The sequence below is a fragment of the Salvelinus fontinalis genome, chromosome 9 (assembly GCF_029448725.1).
Source record: "Salvelinus fontinalis isolate EN_2023a chromosome 9, ASM2944872v1, whole genome shotgun sequence".
Classification (NCBI taxonomy): Eukaryota; Metazoa; Chordata; class Actinopteri; order Salmoniformes; family Salmonidae; genus Salvelinus; species Salvelinus fontinalis.
Window position 1 is genome coordinate 23,495,740 of NC_074673.1, and position 22,414 is coordinate 23,518,153.

Sequence of the window (22,414 nt, forward strand, 5' to 3'; positions counted from 1 at the left end):
TTTGTATAAATCTCTCCAGCATGAGGAGAGCAGGAGCAGGTCAGATGCTTGATGAACTACTGTACAATGAGTTCATTGCTATCAAACACTCAGATACAGTGACTCACACTACCAGTGTACCACAGTCAGGAACACACACATAGTGGTGGAATATGACACTAAATATTTTCCTCTGTGTTGCTCTCTGCCTCCCCACTACAGTGGAAACCCCCCACTCAGTGTTTGAGTTCCCCCAGCATCTCTTGGCTGTGACACAAAGGCTCATGCCATTAGGAAAGTGAAAACAGCTCTCTCTCCTTTACCATATCCACCGTGGTAGTGAAAGGACAATAGTCAAACAACTTCTTTTTTTTTACTGTATTTATATCTGTTTTGAAGGGTGAGGACACTTTTAAAGCTTGGTCCCTGTCCCCTCACTCTGCAGGGGTGTACAAAGGACAGGTTATCATCATGGGGGGGAAAATAGCCCCCACCACACACACACAGTAACACACACAAACACTTCGTGTTTCACACCTCGCCCACAAGAGTAAGTAACATGATGCTTTCACCAGATCACAATCAACCACATGCTCCTACTCAGCCATGACATTATAGCTGCCATGTGTTGGTGAACAGGGGGTCGTATGTGTGTGTGTGTGTGTGTGCGTGCGTGCGTGAACTCAGGAAAGGAAACTCCACTCTCTCACGCACACTGGGTACCCCCACACAAATGAAGACCTCCAGCTTCCTTTTCTAGTCCCCAGCCAGAGCAGGGTCATCTTGGAAAAACCCCACCAACCCAGAGCCAAACTGTCAACAACAGCCTTTGCAACTTTTACTGGTCAATTACTATGTATCAAAAGGAAGGCAAAACAGATTATGTTGTGGTGTCCTTGGAATATCTACAGTAACAAAAACAGGCAAGATTAAACTTCATTCATTTGGGTTTCAAAACTATTTAATGTGAGTTTCACTTCCTTGATTTACCAACTAAAAAATGTAGTCTACAGTATTTAGGCTTTCACTAGAATTGATTGGAAAACCACATACGGTACTTCTCCACAAGTGGTAAAAATAAGGCTTTTATTGAACGTTGACCAATTTATCAACATTAAGACTTGGTGAAATATTCAAAACCATTTACTGTACATACGTATACAGTATTAACAACAACTCTCTCTTAAAAGCTCAGGAATGGTACTATAGATGACCACGTCATAAACATATAACCATATTCAAGGTTAATCAATAAAGTGGATTACAGAACAAAAGTACAACCAGAAAATGAGTTATAATTAAAGTATAAAATGTATTTGACAGAGACTTAAACTTAACTCTGTATATTTGTTTGAGTCAACATTGGCATTCAATGAACAGAACTGCAGAGATTACAGCACAGCCTGATACACTGACTTCTGGCTGAAATAATGAAGAACAGCTCTCATAACAACAAAAAATTAAGACATTCTGATGTGGACAAACTGGGGAACCTATCCTGACTGATGTCCTTTCTTGCCTCCTGTCCTTTCCTTCCGCCTCCCCTCTCCCCCCTCCTCTAACCATCCTCTCCATCCCCTCCTCTCCTCTACTTTCTGGCTCTGTCCAGCAGGTCTTTGAACACATCCAGAAGCTCTGGGTCCTCCCCAGCAGACAGTTCCGGAGTGTTCTTCTCCAGCCAATCAGAGGTGTGGATCTGTTGCCTCAGAGCACCAATCAGGGAGTCCAGACTTTCTGTGGGGTGGGACGTCTGGCAGTTAAGCAAGACAAAGTCTTCACTGACCAATGGGATGGCATCAGGGACGTTATTATCCTTCTCCTCTGGCTCTTCTGATGATCTGTTCTTGGACAAGGATGTTGACTTAACAGCAAGAGGTTTGTGTGCGTCTGTTGTGTCCCCCTGTGTTGTCTTCGCTGTCCCTTTCTCCTCTGTGGCCTCGTTGGTTGTGCCCGTGTCAAGGGTGGATGTGGCCCCATCTATCTCCTCCAAGGCCCTCCTGATCCTCTGCATGCCTACAACAACCACATATAACACCATCCCTTTGATTTAGTTTTCATGTCATTGTATGACTTCACAGACTGAGATGAAGAGATGGGAATTAGAGGAAAACAGGACAGAAGAGAGAAGAGGGCGAAAAGGGAGGAAAAAATATCAACAACTCCCTATATCTGTTTTCCTCCCCCGCTATCATGAGAAGAGAAAAGCATCTGAATGTACCGAGCGTAAGGTGTTGCTGTCGGTCGGTGAAGACAATGCGGAACCAGCCGGGAGTGGAGCAGTGGAAGGCTTGGCCACAGCTCAGCACCACCTTGTGTCTGAGGAAACACCTCCACAGGGACAGTTCCTCCACAAACGACGGCTCATACAGGTACTGACCAAGAGAGAGAGAAAGAAAAATAAAGAGAGAGGAGGCACCATGTCAGGAAGAACCAAAACAGCAGCTCCACACCATGCAGTAAACCCCAACCTGTTTCAGTATTCTTACCTTCCTGAGGTCAGCCCAGATGTAGAAGCCAGCAGGCCGGTGGAGGTAGGGGACTCCCAGGCTCTGTAGCTCCCCTGTCATGTACCTGTGAGCTGCCTGCATTCTCAGCCTGTTCTCTGGAAGAAACTTCCCATTGATCCAATCTACAGAGTAGAACACAGGTAGATTGAACTCCCTACTTGGATGGTATGTCCTCTCATCTAGTGTGTACCTTTGTCCTGGAGCAGGATTGCCATCTGGTGCTGTATGGGACCAGGGACACCATGGAACATCCCCAGTTTATCCAGAGCTTCCACCAAGTCCCTGTTATCAGAGTACACAGTGCCCACACGCACTCCTGCCATCGCAAAGTCCTACACAGGGACAACACACAGGAGACAATCAAACAGGATGGCCACATAACCCCCAGATAGTCCCCACAACAACATGTACGTACAGACACATGCATATGTACACACACACACCCTCACTTTAAACTCTTACCTTGCTCATCCCCCACATCACATGTGTTCTCTGGGGGTCCGGCAGGCTGTAAGCACACCATTGTTAATGTACACTACCGTTCAAAAGTTTGGGGTCACTCAGAAATGTCCTTGTTTTTAAAAGAAAAGCACTGTTTTTGTCCATTAAAATAACATCAAATTGATCAGAAATAGAGTGTAGATATTGTTCATGTTGTAAATGACTATTGTAGCTGGAAACAGCTGATTTTTAATGGAATATCTACATAGGCGTACAGAGGCTCATTGTCAGCAACCATCACTCATGTGTTCCAATGGCACGTTGTGCTAGCTAATCCAAGTTTATCATTTTAAAAGGCTAATTGATCAATAGAAAACCCTTTTGCAATTATTCTAGCACAGCTGAAAACTATTGTTCTGATTAAAGAAGCAATAAAACTGCCCTTCTTTAGACTAATTGAGTATCTGGAGCATCAGCATTTGTGGGATCGATTACAGGCTCAAAATGGCCAGAAACAAAGAACTTTCTTCTGAAACTCGTCAGTCTATTCTTGTTCTGAAAAATGAAGGCCATTTCATGCTAGAAATTGCCAAGAAACTGAAGATCTCGTACAACACTGTGTACTACTCCCTTCACAGAACAGCGCAAACTGTCTCTAACCAGAATAGAAAGAGGAGTGGGAGGCCCCGGTGCACAACTGAGCAAGAGGACAAGTACATTAGAGTGTCTAGTTTGAAAAACAGACGCCTTACAAGTCCTCAACTGGCAGCTTCATTAAATAGAGTTCAGAGTTCCAAAGAAAAAGCCATATCTCAGACTGGCCAATAAAAAGAAAAGATTAAGATGGGCAAAAGAACATAGACACTGGACAGAGGAACTCTGCCTAGAAGGCCAGCATCCCTGAGTCGCCTCTTCACTGTTGACGTTGAGATTGGTGTTTTGCGGGTACTATTTAATGAAGCTGCCGGATTGTACGAGATCTTCAGTTTCTTGGCAATTTCTCGCATGGAATAGCCTTCATTTCTCAGAACAAGAATGATGAGTTTCAGAAGAAAGTTATTTGTTTCTGGACATTTTGAGCCTGTAATCGAACCCACAAATGCTGATGCTCCAGATACTCAACTAGTCTAAAGAAGGCCAGTTTTATTGCTTCTTTAATCAGAACAATAGTTTTCAGCTGTGCTAACATAATTGCAAAAGGGTTTTCTAATGATCAATTAGCCTTTTAAAATGATAAACTTGGATTAGCTAGCACAACGTGCCATTGGAACACAGGAGTGATGGTTGCTGATAATGGGCCTCTGTACGCCTATGTATGTAACGGCAGTCGTCCTCCTCTTCATCTGAAGAGGAGGAGTATTGAGGGAACCAAGGCGCAGCGTAGTGAAATGACATATTTTATTAACGAAAACACGAACTTGACTAAACTAACAAAAACAACAAACGGTGTAGACAGACCTAAACGACGAACTTACATAAAACAAGAAGAACGCACGAATAGGAAACATAGACTACATAAACCGAACAAACCGTAAACAGTCCCGCGTGGTGTACAGACACAGACACGGAAGACAATCACCCACAAAGAACACTGTGACAACGCCTACCTAAATATGACTCTTAATTAGAGGAACGCCAAACACCTGCCTCTAATTAAGAGCCATACCAGGAAACCCAAAACCAACACAGAAACAGAAAACATAGAATGCCCACCCAACCTCACGTCCTGACCAACTAACACATACAACAAACTAACAGAAATAGGTCAGGAACGTGACATAACCCCCCCCATAAGGTGCGAACTCCGGGCGCACCAGCACAAAGTCTAGGGGAGGGTCTGGGTGGGCATCTGACCACGGTGGTGGCTCAGGCTCCGGGCGAGGTCCCCACCCCACCATAATCAATCCTAGCCTCCCGTTCCCCCTACAAATGTCCACCCTCAATTTACCCCCACAAAATCCTCTTAGTAACATAAATGACAGGGACAGCACCGGGACAGAGAGATTGATCAAGACAGAGGGATAGCACCAGACAGAGGGATAGATCAGAATATAGAGGTAGATCAAGATAGAGAGGGAGATCATGATAGAGGGGCAACTCCGGACTGAAAGGCAGCTCCGGACAGAGAGACAGCTCTGGACTGAGGGGCAGTTCTGGGTATATAGCCGTTTCTGGCTGAAGGGCAGCTCATGGCTGACTGACGAATCTGGACGCTCATGGCAGGCTGACGGCTCTCGACGCTCATGGCAGGCTGACGGCTCTCGACGCTCATGGCTGGCTGACGGCTCTCGACGCTCATGGCTGGCTGACGGCTCTCGACGCTCATGGCTGGCTGACGGCTCTCGACGCTCATGGCTGGCTGACGGCTCTCGACGCTCATGGCTGGCTGACGGCTCTCGACGCTCATGGCTGGCTGACGGCTCTCGACGCTCATGGCTGGCTGACGGCTCTCGACGCTCATGGCTGGCTGACGGCTCTCGACGCTCATGGCTGGCTGACGGCTCTCGACGCTCATGGCTGGCTGACGGCTCTCGACGCTCATGGCTGGCTGACGGCTCTCGACGCTCATGGCTGGCTGACGGCTCTCGACGCTCATGGCAGGCTGACGGCTCTGGACGCTCATGGCTCTCTGACGGCTCTGGCCGCTCATGGCTCGCTGGCGGCTCTGGCAGATCCTGTCTGGTTGGCGGCTCTGGCAGATCCTGTCTGGTTGGCGGCTCTGGCAGATCCTGTCTGGTTGGCGGCTCTGGCAGATCCTGTCTGGTTGGCGGCTCTGGCAGATCCTGTCTGGTTGGCGGCTCTGGCAGATCCTGTCTGGTTGGCGGCTCTGGCAGATCCTGTCTGGTTGGCGGCTCTGGCAGATCCTGTCTGACGGGCGGCTCTAGCGGCTCCTGTCTGGCGGGCGGCTCTAGCGGCTCCTGTCTGGCTGACGGCTCTGTAGGCTCATGGCAGACGGGCGGCTTTGCAGGCTCATGGCAGACGGGCGGCTTTGCAGGCTCATGGCAGACGGATGGCTCAGACGGCGCTGGGGAGACGGATGGCTCAGATGGCGCTGGGGAGACGGATGGCTCAGATGGCGCTGGGGAGACGGATGGCTCTGGCCGGATAAGGCGCACTGTAGACCTGGTGCGTGGTGCCGGAACTGGAGGCACCGGGCTAAGGACACGCACCTTCATACTAGTGCGGGGAGCAGGGACAGGGCACACTGGACTCTCAAAGCCCACTCTATACCTGGTGCGTGGTACCGGCACTGGTGACACCGGGCTGAGGGCAAGCACATCAGGATTAGTAGGGGGAGAAGAAACAGTGTGTACAGGGCTCTGGAGACGCACAGGAGGCTTAGTGCGTGGTGCCGGAACTGGAGTCACCGAACTAGATACACGCACTACAGGGAGAGTGCGTGGAGGAGGAACAGGGCTCAGGAGACGCACTGGTAGCCTAGTGCGTAGTGTAGGCACTGTAGGTACTAGGCTGGGGCGGGGAAGTGGCGCCGGAAATACCAGACCGTGGAGGCGTACTGGCTCTCTTGAGCATTGAGCCTGCCCAGCCTTACCTGGTTGAATGCTCCCGGTTGCCCGACCAGTGCGGGGAGGTGGAATAACCCGCACCGGGCTATGTAGGCGAACCGGGGAAACCATGCGTAAGGCAGGTGCCATGTATGCCGGCCCGAGGAGACGCACTGGAGACAAGACGCGTTGAGCCAGCCTCATGACACCTGGCTCAATTCCCAATCTAGCCCTACCAGTGCGGGGAGGTGGAATAACCCGCACTGGGCTATGCACTCGTACAGGAGACACCGTGCGCTCTACTGCGTAACACGGTGCCTGCCCGTACTCCCGCTCTCCACGGTAAGCCTGGGAAGTGGGCGCAGGTCTCCTACCTGCCCTTGGCCCACTACCTCTTAGCCCCCCCCCCCCCAAGAAATTTTTGGGTGTTACTCACGGGCTTTTTGGGCTTCCGTGCAAGACGCGTTCCCTCATAACTCCGGTTCCTCTCTCTCTTTTCCTCCACTCTCCGAGCTGCCTCCAGCTGTTCCCATGGACGGTGATTCACTTTAGCCCATGGTCCTTCTCCGTTAAATATTTGCTCCCAACTCCACAAGTCCTGTATACTTCCCCGTTGCTCCAAATTACGCTGCTTGGTTCTGGATTCTTGGTGGGTGATTCTGTAACGGCAGTCCTCTTCATCTGAAGAGGAGGAGTATTGAGGGAACCAAGGCGCAGCGTAGTGAAATGACATATTTTATTAACGAAAACACGAACTTGACTAAACTAACAAAAACAACAAACGGTGTAGACAGACCTAGACGACGTACTTACATAAAACAAGAAAAACGCACGAATAGGAACATAGGCTACACAAACCGAACAAACCGTAAACAGTCCTGCGTGGTGTACAGACACAGACACGGAAGACAATCACCCACAACGAACACTGTGACAACGCCTACCTAAATATGACTCTTAATTAGAGGAACGCCAAACACCTGCCTCTAATTAAGAGCCATACCAGGCAACCCAAAACCAACACAGAAACAGAAAACATAGAATGCCCACCCAACCTCACGTCCTGACCAACTAACACATACAACAAACTAACAGAAATAGGTCAGGAACGTGACAATGTAGATATTCCATTAGAAATCTGCCGTTTCCAGCTACAATAGTCATTTACAACCTTACCAGTGACTACACTGTATTTCTGATCAATTTGATGTTATTTTAATGGACAAAAACAGTGATTTTCTTTCAATAACAAGGACATTTGTAAGTTACCCCAAACTTTTGAACGGTAGTGTACATTTAATAGGCAGAGTTTGTGTGCGTGTGTGCATCATACCTGTCCATGCTGAGGACGCTGTGGAAGGTTACTGTGTCTTCAAACACTGTCAGCATGTACACCTCATCTACAATGGCGTGCAACTTATGCCTTAGGCAGGGGGGAAGGAATGGAGAGAACAGAGAGGAACAGATAAATCATTTATCATGAATTTCTATTGCACCGTTTTATGATGTATACTGTTCTTTATTATAGAGGCAATACAAGCAGGCAGTAAAAGGCCTCTATCAGTAGGCAGCCGGAGGGAGCAGCGCATTGTACAAACGGGCTGGTTTATGGTTACTACAGCTCAGTGCATCTCAGTGCATAGGGAGGTCTGTAGAGGGTGCTAATGCTGAGTGAACAGACTACAACAAATGGTTCTGGGAGAATCCTCAGCCCTTAACTGCACTTTAAAATACAACTACAGTCATAATACTCAGCGTTATATGCGCAAGAGGGGGAAAAATATTGTACAATATGGAAATATGATATGAGGACAAAACTCACCTCTTGGCAAACTCCAGAAAGCCAGTCATCTCCTGAGGGGAGTAGACATCAGCCAGGGGGTTATGGGGGTTCACCAGGACCACGGCCCGCACATTCAACCCCTGACAGACAGGGCCACACCAAGGGACAGTTACACCAATGAAACATTCTAGTACCTGTATCTTCGTTTTATCAATGGATAACTATTCTGTTTTTTTTGGGGGGGGGGGGTTTACCTCGCTAATCGCCTTCCTCATAGCTTCCTCCAGTTTGTCCACAGTGAGGTGGAAAGGCCGACTGCCACTGCCACTAGGCTAAAAGCACACACGAAAATATATTGGCCAGAAAATGGAGCCATCAAATAACATACAGTATACAACAATACAACACAGGGTGATATTATGTTATAGGGTGTATTACGTTAAGAAAGGAGACCTACCTCACAGTCGAGATGAACATGGAAGAGCCGAACACCGCTGTACAGATGCACATCCTCAGTGATCACTCCATAGAATGGAGTTGGAATGAGGATTGCATCTAACAGACACATTGTCAGGATAAACCTCACAATATTCAATTAAATTCAACCACTGAAATCCATGAATTAAACACCATCTCTTACACAGTTTGACAAGGCATGTATGATATTTAAAACTATAATATGTGAGACATAGGTGAAACAACTGGACATACTTCTTGAGTCTACTGAATTGAACTAACCTTCCGGGTCACAAAGCACTGCGGCTATGGATGAGAAGAGGGAGCCACAGCCATTCATCACCACAACCTGAACACACACACACAAATAAAACACTAGCTTTATGAGTGAAAACATTCTTAATAATTGAACTATTCACACCCATAGATGAATCCAGCAATCACAGCCTTACTCCCTATTGGCCAGGATAATACACTAGACTAGAGCCATTATACAGTACTACTAAGGGCTGAGGCGAGCTCAGTTCACTCACATTGTCTGCTCTCAGTGGCCTGGGCGAACCACAGTAGTGGGACAGGAACCTGGACACCTCTTCTCTCAGACTAAAGAGGGGATATCATCACCATCATCATTAACATCCTCGTCATCCTTATCTTTATCGCTGCTGTAATCCACATCTTTCTTAAATGTAATAAACATGTTATTGAACTGAACTTCAATTATCTCTAATGAACACATGTACCATAACCATCCTTTTCCACATGACATATGAAGTCCTCATACAAGGTAATTGCTTACAAGCGGTGGCCTTTCCAGTCAGGATACTGCAGCAAGGCTGGGTCGATATGAAGCATGTCAGGCTGGGTCATCTGTGGCAGGGAGGCAGGGGCACAAAAAGGGTTTTGGTTTATGGACGGAAAGAGAATGGTTACAATCCATTAGAGTGTTATGCAATTTAGTTACAGTAAGTACGGAACCACATCTCCAACAGACACATCACTAGCTATAAATAATGTATCATTCTGATTGACAAAGTCAGTGATTAGCAATGTGGAGCAACCACATGAAACACTCTCCCTCCCCTATTTTCTCCTTTTTCTTCCCCCTCTCTCACCCGTTTGTGCAGCAGATCATAGCACAGCTTGTTCTCACTGGTGCCCATGTTGATGATGCCCTGGAGATGAGAGACATCAAAATCTATCAATCTATCTTTCAGTCAATCTATCAATTGTTATTTGTCTAGCACTTTTTACAGAAACATTTGCCACAGAGTGACATGACAAGTGGTATGACACCACACACAGGTCTGGAACGACTGTTCTCAACATGCGGAGCAGCAGCAGTGTTGTAGACTCACATTGGGGTTGTCAGTGTGCTGGTATTTGTCAGCGTGGTACTGGGTGTAGCCCTCCTGTAGAATGCCCTGGTGCTGTCTAATGGAGTTGCCACGGCGAGACAGGTACACACTGTGGCCAGGGGTCTCTGCACCACTTAGTGTGGCCAGTATGCTCTCAGGTTTAGTGGGGCAACGGGCTGGGATGGATGGTGGTGGTTCTGTAGTTGGGGCAGGACAGCCAAATGGGACAGACGAAGTAGCTGGGGCAGATAGGGCGTTAAGTATAGCGGTGTGTCCAGAAGTGGCAGAAGGTACAGTTGAGTCAGTAGAGAAAGTAGGAGCAAACGGTGGAGCAGTAGGGGCAGTCTGTCTGACAGCGGCCAGGGCCCCAGCGAACATGCTGAACAGACGGAGCTCATGCTGTCTCTCCTGCTCCGCCCTCCTCTCCTCCTGCTGCTCTCGCCTCTCCTCCGCCTGCGCCTCCCTCTCCAGCCGTGCCTCCTCCAGGGAGATGAGCCGCTCCTCGGCAGACCGCTGCCAGCTTAGGAAGCTGACCAGGGCCTCATCCAGGGGCCCCCGGCCCCCACATCCACCCCCTCCTCCCCCACCAGCCCCTCTACCTGCACGTCGACGCTTCCTCTGCCTCACAGGGGCTGCAGGTCGGGAACACTCTGGGTCACGCTGGTTCCCTGTGTCCCGGCCATCAGGACCAGCAATGGAGGCCCCTGTGCCTGAGGACCCAGCCTGGTTCTGATCACTGAAACCTGAAGATGGAAAGAGAGAGAGGAGAGAAGAAAGGATAATAGATCAAACACTTATTTTGCTTATTAAATCCATACTTACATGTACACTCCCCTACGTATTTATTTAGACAGTGAAGCTAAAACTTTAATTTGTCTCTGAACTACAATATTTGGGATCAAATGTCTCATATGAGTTGACAGTACAGAATGTCACCTTTTATTTGAGGGTATTTTCATACATATCTATTTCACAGTTTAGAAATTTGAAGGTGTCATAAGTATCTAGACAAATTCAGTTATATGTGTATTAAAGTAGTCCAAAGTTTAGTATGTGGTCCCATATTCCTAGCACGCAATGACTACATCAAGCTTGGGACTCTTTTGTCCTTTTGGAGTCACTTTTATTTATATTGGATAATCATGAATGAATCCTGAATAATGATGAGTGAGAAAGGTACAGAGGAACAAAAATCAACTCCCAACAAATGCTAACCTCCCCTGTTATTGTAGCCTAATGGTGAGAGGTTAGCATGATCTTTGTGTCTCTAACTTTCTCACTCATCATTATTATTCACAATTCATTTACGATTATACATAATCATGGTAGCATCCACATTAATGTAGAAGTGTTCAGAGACATCGTCTATTCTTATTTACAATAAAATTAGTCCAAAATGACACAAATATATTATTCACCCATTCAGTTCCTATTGGGCAAAAGATAATCGGGAAAAAAATACAAAACTGCAAATGCAGTCACAAGCTTGATATAGTCATTGCGTGCTAAGAATATGGGACCAGATACTAAACTTTTGACAACCTTAAAACACTATACGTGAATATGTCCGAATACTTATGAAAAAAATAAAAATTATTCAAATGAGGGGACTAGATACATAAAGTGATTTTACTTCTAAACGATAAAACAGATATGAAGCAGTGGCAGTCGGTGCCGTTTAAGGTGATGGAGGACAATTTTTTTTTTCATGCGCATGGCCTTATTTCTATTATAGCATATTAGATGAGTTTCATTCATATTCTATTCACCCAGCTCAATGTAACATCGATAGGTTTAGGCTACTACATGATACTCAAATTTTCCCTATACCCATCATGAGGTTGCTACGACCTAGCCTATTAACGAAAGTTTACAACGTAGGTGCACAGGTCGAGAGAAAAATTTGAGTAATCAAGGTGACAAAACCGCCTTCAACACTCTTGACTGCATCTAGCTGATCTAGGGTGTAATAATTTGTCCAACAGTTGCAAACTAGAGTTTCTATTGGACAAATTCAGTTATGTTTATCCCTGCTTCGTTCAAGAAACTTTATTCAACAGAATTGGCGGAATGAATAAACCCCTGATCACACGCAAAGAGTTCCCTTTCATAACAGCCACATACAAACAACATGATCACTTGCTCGTTGTATAATTCCTTCTCGCATCGAAGGTGCTCTCCTCCTCTCACATTTTGCCTTCTCTTGTGGACTTCAGTGCACAACACATCAGCTATCTGTGACCAGGCGAAAAAAGCTTTCCAAGCCAAAACTTTATATCATAACTGCTAACATCTACACACAGCCTACATCGTTGTCACCATTTTCGCTAACGTCATCGTCAACATAGCTACTAGAACTAACGTGTTAGTAAACCCGCTCCAATAATACAGTACAGTGTACAGTCAGCAAGTAGTTTAGCAGTTACACTGGCAGGTACTGACGGCAATAAATTAAATAAATCAAAAGCTTACCTTGACTTGGAAGAGTTCCAGTGTTGGATAGCCATAACCAGCTAGCCAACATAGCATCCCTCTCTGTTTGAGCCAGGTGTTTGAGTAGGCTAAGCTAGCTAGCTGCATTCGCTATCTAAGTGGAAGTGAAAACAAAATACAACAAAATATAGCTCTCTCGCTTCTCCTTCATTTTTGTTCAAAACTGTTAAACTATTCTCTTTGTCAACTACTCACCACAGTTTATGCACTGCAGTGCTAGCTAGCTTATGCTTTCAGTACTAGATTAATTCTCTGATCATTTGATAGGGTGGACAACATGCCAGTTCATGCTGCAAGAGCTCTGACAGGTTGGAAGACATCCTCCGGAAGTTGTCATAATTCATGTGTAGGTTTTATATTGAAGGCAATGTACACAGAGGAGGATGGAAACTAGCTGTCCTCCGGCTACACCATGGTGCTACCCTACAGAGTGCTGTTGAGGTTACTGTAGACCTTAATCGCAAAACAGTGTGTTTTAATCAATTATTTGGGGATGTGAATATATTTAGTATTGGGAAAGGGGGATACCTAGTCAGTTGTCCAACTGAATGTACTCAACTGAACTGTGTCTTCCGCATTTAACCCAACCCATCTGAATCAGAGAGGTGCGGGGGGCTGCCTTAATCGACATCCACGTCTTCGTCACCCGGGAAACAGTGGGTTAAATGCCTTGCTCAGGGGCAGAACAACAGATTATTACTGTGTCAGCTCGGGGATTCGATCCAGCAACCTTCCAGTTACTGGCCCAACACTCTAACCACTAGCCTACCTTTTGTTTTATCTAAAAAGGATAACTTTTTTAATGTTGCACTTTTTCATTTTATTTTTTATTCACTGAGGTGGATGGTCCTTCCCTTCCTCCTCTGAAGAGCCTCCATTGGTATGAAAATACCCTCAAAACCCCCTACATTCTGTACTGTTGCCTCATAGAAAACATTTGATCTCAAATCCAAAATGCTGGAATATAGGGCCAACTGTACAAGTTTACTGTACAAATAAATACATAGGCAGAGGAGTGTATGATTATCTGACCCTGCTGGTCATCTATGAACATTTGAACATCTTGGCCATGTTCTGTTATAATCTCCACCCGGCACAGCCAGAAGAGGACTGGCCACCCCTCAGAGCCTGGTTCCTCTCTAGGTTTCTTCCTAGGTTCCGGCCTTTCTAGGGAGTTTTTCCTAGCCACCATGCTTCTACGCCTGCATTGCTTCCTGTTTGGGGTTTTAGATTGGGTTTCTGTACAGAAACTTTGTGACATCAGCTGATGTAAGAAGGGCTTTATAAATAAATTTGATTGATTGATTGATATGTGCACAAATCAAAGTGTAATCATGTAGTGTGTTTTTGCAAGGACAAAGTTCAATTCGAATTGCGCAATGATACAGTGTACTAAGTGTTGGGACTACAACATAATAGTTGTAACTCAAACCCTCACTTTTAATAAAAGTACCGAATGAATATCCATGCAAAATTATACAGGGCAATAGGCATTTTTAGCCAACCTGAAGGAGAGAATCGCGCGCTCGTCGTGCGCTCTCCTCGCGCCATCTCGACCGGATCCTCTTGATCCAGCCCGGCAGACTTCCCATCAGTGTCATGCTCATCTCCAGACCCGGTATGGTACAGTAGCTCTGGGGGCGCAGCATCGGAGTTCAGCAATCCGTCCTCGGACTCTGCATGCTCGCATTTGATCTCAAGCAGCTCCCCCAGCCTGGGCGGATGACCAAACAAGAACCCGCCCGAAGCAGTGGAACCGAAGGCACCACCTGGCAGACCATGGATGTATGCGTCTGCCCCACTAGGCGGGCTCTGGAGGACTTGGTGGGCTATAACGGCACCGCCCAATGAGGAGTAGGATATGGCCGGTCGATTCGTTAAGACCCGGTCCATAACATCATAAAACTTCCACGACCTCCCGCCGCGTATCATTCTGTGGTTGTCCTTGATGCGGCGGTACTCCAGCTTCATCTTTTTTATCTTCTCCCTGCACTGGTCGCCAGTGCGATAGATACCGTTCTCCCGCAGGACGTCCGCTATTCGGTTAAATACATGTTGATTCCGGAGGCAACTTTCCAGCTCGAGTTGGACCGACTCATCTGACCACAGCTGGAGGAGTTCGGCCACCTCTGGATCGGACCAGTTGCTGCCCCGCTCATACTTTCTACCGCGGAAGTCCATTCTAGACGCCACTTTGACAGATGACAGGTCTTGAGTTATATTTTCTATGGAAATAAAAACAAAACTCCGTTTTTTTTGTCCAATCAAATTAGTGATAGCCAAGCATTAGCCCGAGTATGGCTGAAGGCTAATAAACCTGCTAGTACAGGTTATCCTATTCCCTATTATTTAGGCCTAACCTGAATTAGCTAATACATAATTTGAAGGCTAAAATTATTTAAATCGTTTTATGAAGCATTCAACTAAAGTAATAACAAAATCGGAGCCTACAGCCTCAAAACCAAGGTTTGTTATGTTTACAGTACTGCCAAGCGTCAGTAGACCTACCACTGCTGTCAGCTGTGACAGTTCACGCGACACTTCTGTCTATCCCGGTCTAGACCGGTTCAAGCGTGCCATAAAAGGACTACGTGTTCTATTTATGACACAGTTAGCAACAATGTCAAATAAAATAATCAAATAGGGGAAGCGAATCGTACAAATTCTACATCCGGGTTGACGGCACATGCGTGCTGTCCTTATTCCGGGATAATTTTGACCCGTGTTAACAGTTGAGCCACTAGGCTGGAAACGGGCTGGTTTATTTCTCTTGAACCCGGCTGCTTGTCATGGGGTTTGTGTGCGAGCAAGCGTGTCAGAATAAAAAGCATGGCTCTTTTGCACCATCTAGTAGTCAACCGTACAACATTGAACGGAACCAATTGTTTATGCATGAGCGTATGGTATAAATCCGGAAGATGGCGGTCATAGACAACAGTTTGTGGTTGCGCAAGGTGGCGGCGTTCCACTTATGATCGAACGGTGACGTAGTGCTGTAGCACAGATACAAGGTTGCCATGTTCGTAGTTTTCTAGTAAATTGGGATACTTTGAAAACGTTTTTTGAGCTATTTCTAATTTCACCGCGGCCGCCATGGCATTTCTCAAAAAATTCACTCGGAGGTGGTTAAATAAATTCGCACGGAGGTGGTTGACTTTGCTTAAAGAAAACGTTATCAAGCGAAGTGTTTTACGTATGCTCAGTTATTGTGTCTCGGGGGCTGCCCGAGTGGAAATTTGAAATTAAAGTTATAGAGCGTCCTCGCGTGGTTCTTTTATGAAGAAAAGTACTCCATGAAACGGACATTAATTGTGGAGAATGATACATTTGCCTCCGTTGGCTATCAAGTAGTCTATTAATTGATATGCCATTGTAGCCTACTTTAGGCTACCGTTTGATACAATAAATATTTTGAAATTATGATATCACTGATCATAGGCGGGGTCTTGTTTGAGGACGCATAGCTCTCGACCTTCGCTTCTCCCGAGTCCGTACGCGAGTTGCAGCGATGGGATAAGACTCTAACTACCAAAAACATCACGGAATTGGAAAGAAAAAGTCCCCCCCCCCCCCCCCCCCCCCCCCCAAAAAATGGTCATTGCAAATCAATGTGACCTTGTGTAGCCTACCTGGAGCTGGCAAAGCAATTTAATAAACAGCCTATAACTTCAGTTTGTTGTTGTTGTAAACATGTGTTGTTATGCAATTATTAATGGACATGTTTAGTAAATTCAATTAGAAGTCATCAAAGCTCAAGCAAAATTGCCCATCAGTTGTTAGAATGCATTAGATTGATGGTAACAGTAGTAAGATTAGGCTAAAAAATAAACATATTCAGTTCATATACAGTACCAATCAAAAGTTAGGACACACATACTCATTCAAGGGTTTTTCTTTATTTCTACTATTTTCTACATTGTAGAATAACAGTGAAGACATCAAATCTATGAAATAACACATATGTAATCATGTACATTTTAGATATAGAATGGAATCATAGATTTGGAATCATATAGATTTTAGAATCTTCAAAGTAGCCACCCTTTGCCTTGATGACAGCTTTTCACTCTCTTGGCATTCTCTCAACTAGCTTCATGAGTAAAGCTTTTTCCAACAGTCTTGAAGGAGTTCCCACATATGCTGAGCACTTGTTGGCTGCTTTTCCTTCACTCTGCGGTCCAACCAATAAAGAAAAACCCTGGAATGAGTAGGTGTGTCCAAACTTTTGACTGGTACTGTACATATCATTAATATTTAATTCGGTGATTGAAATGATGACCCTATCCTTCGTAGCTTATTACAGCAGGCTATTGGGAAACAAGCATTTCTTACCTCTAAATCACCTCCCTATTAATGTTGAATTAATGAGTCTGTTCATTTTAACTAAACAAGCTGCTAAATCGTTTAGTTTACATCTTGCCTACATCTTGTCTAGGCTACTGTAGACTATCTGAAATGAGATGTAGGTGTCACACCCTGACCGTAGATATTTCTGTTTTTCTATATATTTTGGTTAGGTCAGGGTGTGACTAGGGTGGGTACTCTAGTTTTTGTATGTCTATGTTTTTTGTATGTCTATGTTGGCCTGATATGGTTCCCAATCAGAGACAGCTGTTTATCGTTGTCTCTGATTGGGGATCATATTTAGGTTTCCTCATTTGTGTTGTGGGATCTTGTCTATGTATAGTTGCACATCAGTAGCGTCACGTTTGGTTTGGTTGTTTGTTTTGTTAGGTGAGTTTCAGTTTATTAAAATTATGTGGAACTCTACTCACGCTGCACCTTGGTCTCATCATTATGACGAACGTGACAGTAGGCCTATCAGCGGCTATCTAAGCAAACCATGGCAAAATGTAATTACAATCATAAACCCAGATTTTAGTCTGTAGCCTATGCCTATTGAAATGACAAGTCAATCTCGCAAATGGCCGGTTTGTAGTCTTATCATCTGGCACATAATAACACAATTGCCAGAAAATAGCCTAACATTAATTTTTTCAAGTTCCTCCAAGTGTTTCTTGCTCAGAGATTTCGAGATCCTCTGTCCAACGTTCACCACTCAAACTCCCCTGTTGGATTTATCTATAGTTTTACACATGTGCAAAATGGATTTATTTACAATTATAGGGTACTAGGGGGTAACTAACCCCCCTAAGAACAATGTCTAATTGCTGACACAAAAAAGCGATGTTTCGGGGAAAAAATTGGTATGTGAATGAAGGTCATGCTTAGGCAAATTAACTATAAAGGGAAATAAATGGCTAGAGTTTACACTTTTTTTGTTATTTCATGAAATGTTATTTTTCAAAAAGGGATTTTTTTTTTTAGTATCGGGGTAACTGCCCCACCCCCCCTCTTTTTAACTCACCTTTTTCTTTCTTTGCTGTTCCTTTTCCATACAATCCATTATGTACAATTGCACTAAATATTATTTGAATAATGCAAGATTTTACATCCCAGCAGTCTTTAAAAGGACATTCAGGGACAAACGGTTATCAAAAGTTGTTTTAAATTAATTTAAAAAAAGATTGTTTGGAATATAATATTGAAATGGGATATAAAGTTGAAATCGTTGGGTGTGTCCAAGACTTGCCGTTGCATCATGCTTAAAAACAGCCCTTAGCTATGGTATATTGGCCAAATACCATAAACCCTTGAGCCTTAATGCTTAATAATAGCAGTCAAACGAGTTACATTTACATCCATTGATGGAAAATTGTCTCGTGAGTTTAATAAGGGCAAATTATATTTTCTCTTGCAACATATTCAAATTGTTTTATTGCACCATGTCATAGCTGGCAGTAATTATTATTTTGAGGAAAACCGAATTTAGCTTCGAACGTCATTACAAGTTACTACGATATTCCTTCTTAAATGTCTCGATAACGTTATGGGAAAAGGGTTTATTTTACACACATGGCAACATCTCTCTTGCTTTGAAAACGTTTTTTGGCTAGTTTTCAGGCCTTTAGGGCAGGTTTTAACAGTCATTGTTTTAGAAATGTCAGCTTGCCTGGCAACCCTGCACAGATATAACAATGAAAATAGTGGAGTGTGGACGTAGCTACTTTCTGGGGGTTTTGCTATTTTATTATAGGTAGCAAAGTGGACAAATATATCCGTTTCTGTGTAACCTTTTGTGTATATGTATAACCTTTTGATAATTTTAGAACATGCTTTGAATATATTAGTGTGTTCGAGTGGAGCAGTATGCATGTCATGGAACTGTTTTGAACGCCCTAGCTAGCTACATAGACAAACAACTGGTTTTGAAGTACTACTCGTTCGAGACAACGATTAAGACGAGGAAAGTCTATTACGAACAAAGTGTAGCAGAGTGGCAGTGACAATATTGCAGTACCAAGGTACACGGGGGGACCTTGAGTGGTGTCTGAGTATGCCACACACGTAACTCCACAGAGTTCCTGAGCAACGCCGCGGGAGGAGAGATCTGTCAACTGGGCAGCTGAGACATGACGTGGACATTTCATCCGACAGATTGGTTCAAATGTCATAGCCAACGTGTATTGTTTTGTTCTTTGAGGAAAGAGGTTGGAGAGGTATCCCGAAGTAGCGGGGTGGGAGGGAACGAATTAACCAGGTAAGCATATATGGTAATATGAACTACAAGGCAAGAGCGCATTCTCTGCCTTTTATTCCAGTGTCTGACAGAACTGTCGATACTAGATAGCTACTTCACTTACCAATTTGGAGCTCGGAGTTCGGGGGAACATTGGTGCTATAGCTACACAGGACCAGCTGACTGATGCGCCTATGTTTTATTTGATGACATGAAGTCAGCCCTATAACGCTTGCTGATTGAGTGCACGTCCCCATCAAAGAAATAGCTCTTGGTAAGATCTTGGCATAATGTCAAATATTGATTTATTTGTCTGTAGTGTGTGATACATTTACTTGCCTCCAACATAGTTGATTGTGCGTGTGTGTTAGTGTATTTATTTGTTCCTTCTTTTTATAAATGTTCCTTTGTATAAATACCTGAATCAGTTTTGTATTGTACATCTGATTTGCACTTGTATTGCTGTCTTATTACTATGTTATAGGCGTTTTCTGTATCCTATGTCATTGATATCAAGATCAGGATTTACAGATGAGCTGACGTAATACTACTGGTCTGGATTTAGATGAATATCAAAGAAACAAATACAGTCTTGATTGACAGAATTATAAAGAGAGTCAGGTTTTCTTCTAAAACGTAATTTCTGTGACCCAGCTAATCCCTCTTCTGGTTATTGTATATCTGATCATTCATGCCACAGGAATCTCAGCAGGGTAAAAACAAGGTCATACATTATTGTAGCATGCAACACCAAAGTGAAGTGTGCAAGAGTTGTACATACGCAGAGCTTTCCCAATAGGATTAACTCTCCATGACACAATTTTCACTTTTTAAAGTAGATGTTTTGGCTGCTCATCATGTTTTGGCTGCTCATCATGTCCAATATTCAGGAGCTCTTGTTTTGTTTGCCTGTGAACTTGTCTTCTGACTGGCTGAACTCGGGGTGTAACTGTTGAACACATCGACTGGACAGTTTCTAGAGTGACCTGAATCCTATTGACATGACACTCACTTGGAAATGGCCTTTATTTAGATGACACAGATCTATAGGGAGTGCCTAGGTGTTTCGTTCATCTGTAATAAGGAGGTATAAAGTCACTCATAAGGTGATATAATGAATGGTAAGAGGCTGACATACAATTATCTAGAGGAATGCATTGACCCAGGCTGTGTCAGTGGATTAATGCACCATACAGTACTATGGGCTGGTGGCAGCATTCATTCTAACTTTGTGCATTCCTAAGTAGAGCTAGTCATGAGCTAAGTGGGACTGAAAAATAGTGGGAAATTCAGCAGCTGTTCAAGGACAAAGAAAGTTCACTTAAAAAATGCTTTTCTGTGGGTTTAAAACAAATCATTTGGGGTGGGGGGGAGTTCACTACCGTTGTCCTTGAAGAGTTGCTGCATTATTCCTTCCTTTTCAGTTTGCTCCTCTGTACAGTGTAAGCTGAGCTCAGAGAGAGAGAGTAGATTGAGTTTTACCTAGTTACGCAGTCTCAGTGACTCACCTTTACTCAGCAGGTCCACACACTGATGAAGAGAGCCGAGGTCACTGCCTGCCGTGCGGTGGCCTCTATTCAGGTGTGTGTGTGTGCATGTGCGTGTCTGACTGTATGCTTGCAGTTAGGGTGTTTGTGTGCTTCCCACTGCTGTGATGATCATTGTTCCACTCTCTGGGCATTGTGTGTCTCTAGAGAAGATGTGTGGTGGTATGCTCTGCTTCACTCCTCTGCAGTTCAGTAGAAACTCGTGCTGAGCAATTGGTGCTTTTTGAGGTTGTTTCGGTATAATTATAAAGCAAATCATTTGATTATTTTTTTGTACATGAAATGTTTTAAGAAATAAGGACGTTACAATGATTTTAGAGCTTTTTAATTCAAAAGTCAAAAATAGTGAACATTCAATTGCCAAAACATTGAAGATATTCCATTGTCTCTGTCAGGTCCTCGTTTGGTGGATATCAATTAAAAAAATAGGAAATTACTATGAAATAATAAAACATTTCAGCTGTGTATATATCTTAGTTTTTATTTGATGACTTATTTGTCTCTTCTCAGCTCAGGCAGTAGCAGTCAGCCAGTCAGGCCATCTAACGTTTTATGCTCACCGTACTGTCTTAGTCATCCTATTTAGCTAGCCTGCCTAAGTATGTTGCAGAGCTGTCTGACAAAATAATGTTAGTAGTTATTCAAAGTAAATAAGGTATACTTTTATGAACTGCATCTGTCCCTGTGGATGTCCTCTCTCATGTGGTGTATGCGGTCTGTGTGTGTCCAACTTAACGAAGCAGCCATAAAAGTGTATCCGTCCAGAGATCTGTATACAATTACGATATGCTCATGTCTATGCCCTAACAATGGGAGTCGTTGTCCCAAAGGCGGGAAGACACGCTTAGGTCCAAAATACACCTATGTAAATCCATTGGGCTTATTTTGGAAAGCTTTTGGTGAGAGTGAAACCTCTCGCTTTGCCTCTTCCTCTCTGATTCGTCAATGAGCCAGAAAAAGCTGGTGCAATGGATTATGGTCAATGTGGTTATTTACCACGTTTCTGCGCTGAACTAGGTTGAATATTTGCTTAATGAAAACTACAACTCCCTTTAGCCCATCGTCCCACATAGTTCTTCACTTTATTTCTCAGATCTCTCGAGAATGATTTGATTTCTCTGAAGAGAAACTAAATGGGTTTCAGGTAATTTAACCAACGTCGGCCAATTAGTTCTTTAATAACATAAATAAAATGTTGGTTAATCGCTCAGCACTAGTAGAAACTCCTTGAATATAAGCCTTTCTAAGATTAAGTCGTCCAGAGCTGGGTGGATGTCTTGGTAACAAACTATAGTTTTGGCAAGTCGGTTAGGACATCTGCTTTGTGCATGACACAAGTAATTTTTCCAACAATTGTTTACAGACAGAGTGAATTATAAGTGAAATAATCTATCACAATTCCAGTGGGTCAGAAGTTTACATACACTAACTTGACTGTGCCTTTAAACAGCTTGGAAAATTCCAGAAAATTATGTCATGGCTTTAGAAGCTTCTGATAGGCTAATTGACATCATTTGAGTCAATTGGAGGTGTACCTGTGGATGTATTTCATGGACTACCATCAAATGCAGTGCCTCTTTGCTTGCCATCATGGGAAAATCAAAAGAAATCAGCCAATACCTCAGAAAAAATATATTAGACCTCCACAAGTCCGGTTCATCCTTGGGAGCAATTTCCAAACGCCTGAAGGTACCATGTCCATCTGTACAAACAATAGTACGCAGGTATAAACACCATGGGACCATGAAGCCGTCATACCGTTCA

At 44.2% G+C, this 22,414-nt stretch overlaps 2 protein-coding genes across 6 annotated transcripts in view; one reads left to right on the top strand and one right to left on the bottom strand.

Moving 5' to 3' along the window:
- Positions 1 to 1,051: 1,051 nt before the first annotated feature.
- On the bottom strand, positions 1,052 to 15,174 carry LOC129862279 (1-aminocyclopropane-1-carboxylate synthase-like protein 1). The gene is made up of 16 exons (XM_055933769.1): positions 15,032 to 15,174; positions 14,029 to 14,748; positions 10,031 to 10,773; positions 9,788 to 9,847; positions 9,472 to 9,542; positions 9,206 to 9,275; positions 8,955 to 9,021; positions 8,674 to 8,771; positions 8,471 to 8,548; positions 8,256 to 8,356; positions 7,767 to 7,856; positions 2,949 to 2,994; positions 2,677 to 2,818; positions 2,466 to 2,608; positions 2,198 to 2,351; positions 1,052 to 1,992 (listed from the first exon to the last, which is right to left on the bottom strand). The coding sequence occupies exons 2-16, from the start codon at positions 14,702 to 14,704 to the stop codon at positions 1,568 to 1,570; spliced, it is 2,964 nt and encodes a 987-aa protein (XP_055789744.1). The 5' UTR covers positions 14,705 to 14,748; positions 15,032 to 15,174; the 3' UTR covers positions 1,052 to 1,567.
- A 93-nt stretch (positions 15,175 to 15,267) lies between these two features.
- Positions 15,268 to 22,414, top strand: part of LOC129862280 (furin-like) — a 269,061-nt gene continuing 261,914 nt past the window's right edge. For 4 of the 5 annotated variants that reach the window (XM_055933770.1, XM_055933773.1, XM_055933772.1 and 1 more), the window contains exon 1: positions 15,268 to 19,124. The gene's annotated coding sequence lies outside the window, so the exon portion shown is untranslated. The other variant, XM_055933771.1, reaches the window with a different exon arrangement.

Excerpts from the sequence above, each read along its gene's own strand:
- LOC129862279 (XM_055933769.1), bottom strand. The coding sequence starts at position 14,704 with ATGGACTTCCGCGGTAGAAAGTATGAGCGGGGCAGCAACTGGTCCGAT. Across the intron at positions 9,022-9,205 it reads GGCCACTGAGAGCAGACAAT|GTTGTGGTGATGAATGGCTG; the intron begins GTGAGTGAACTG and ends GTGTGTGTTCAG. Across the intron at positions 2,995-7,766 it reads AGCGTCCTCAGCATGGACAG|CCTGCCGGACCCCCAGAGAA; the intron begins GTATGATGCACA and ends GTGTGCTTACAG.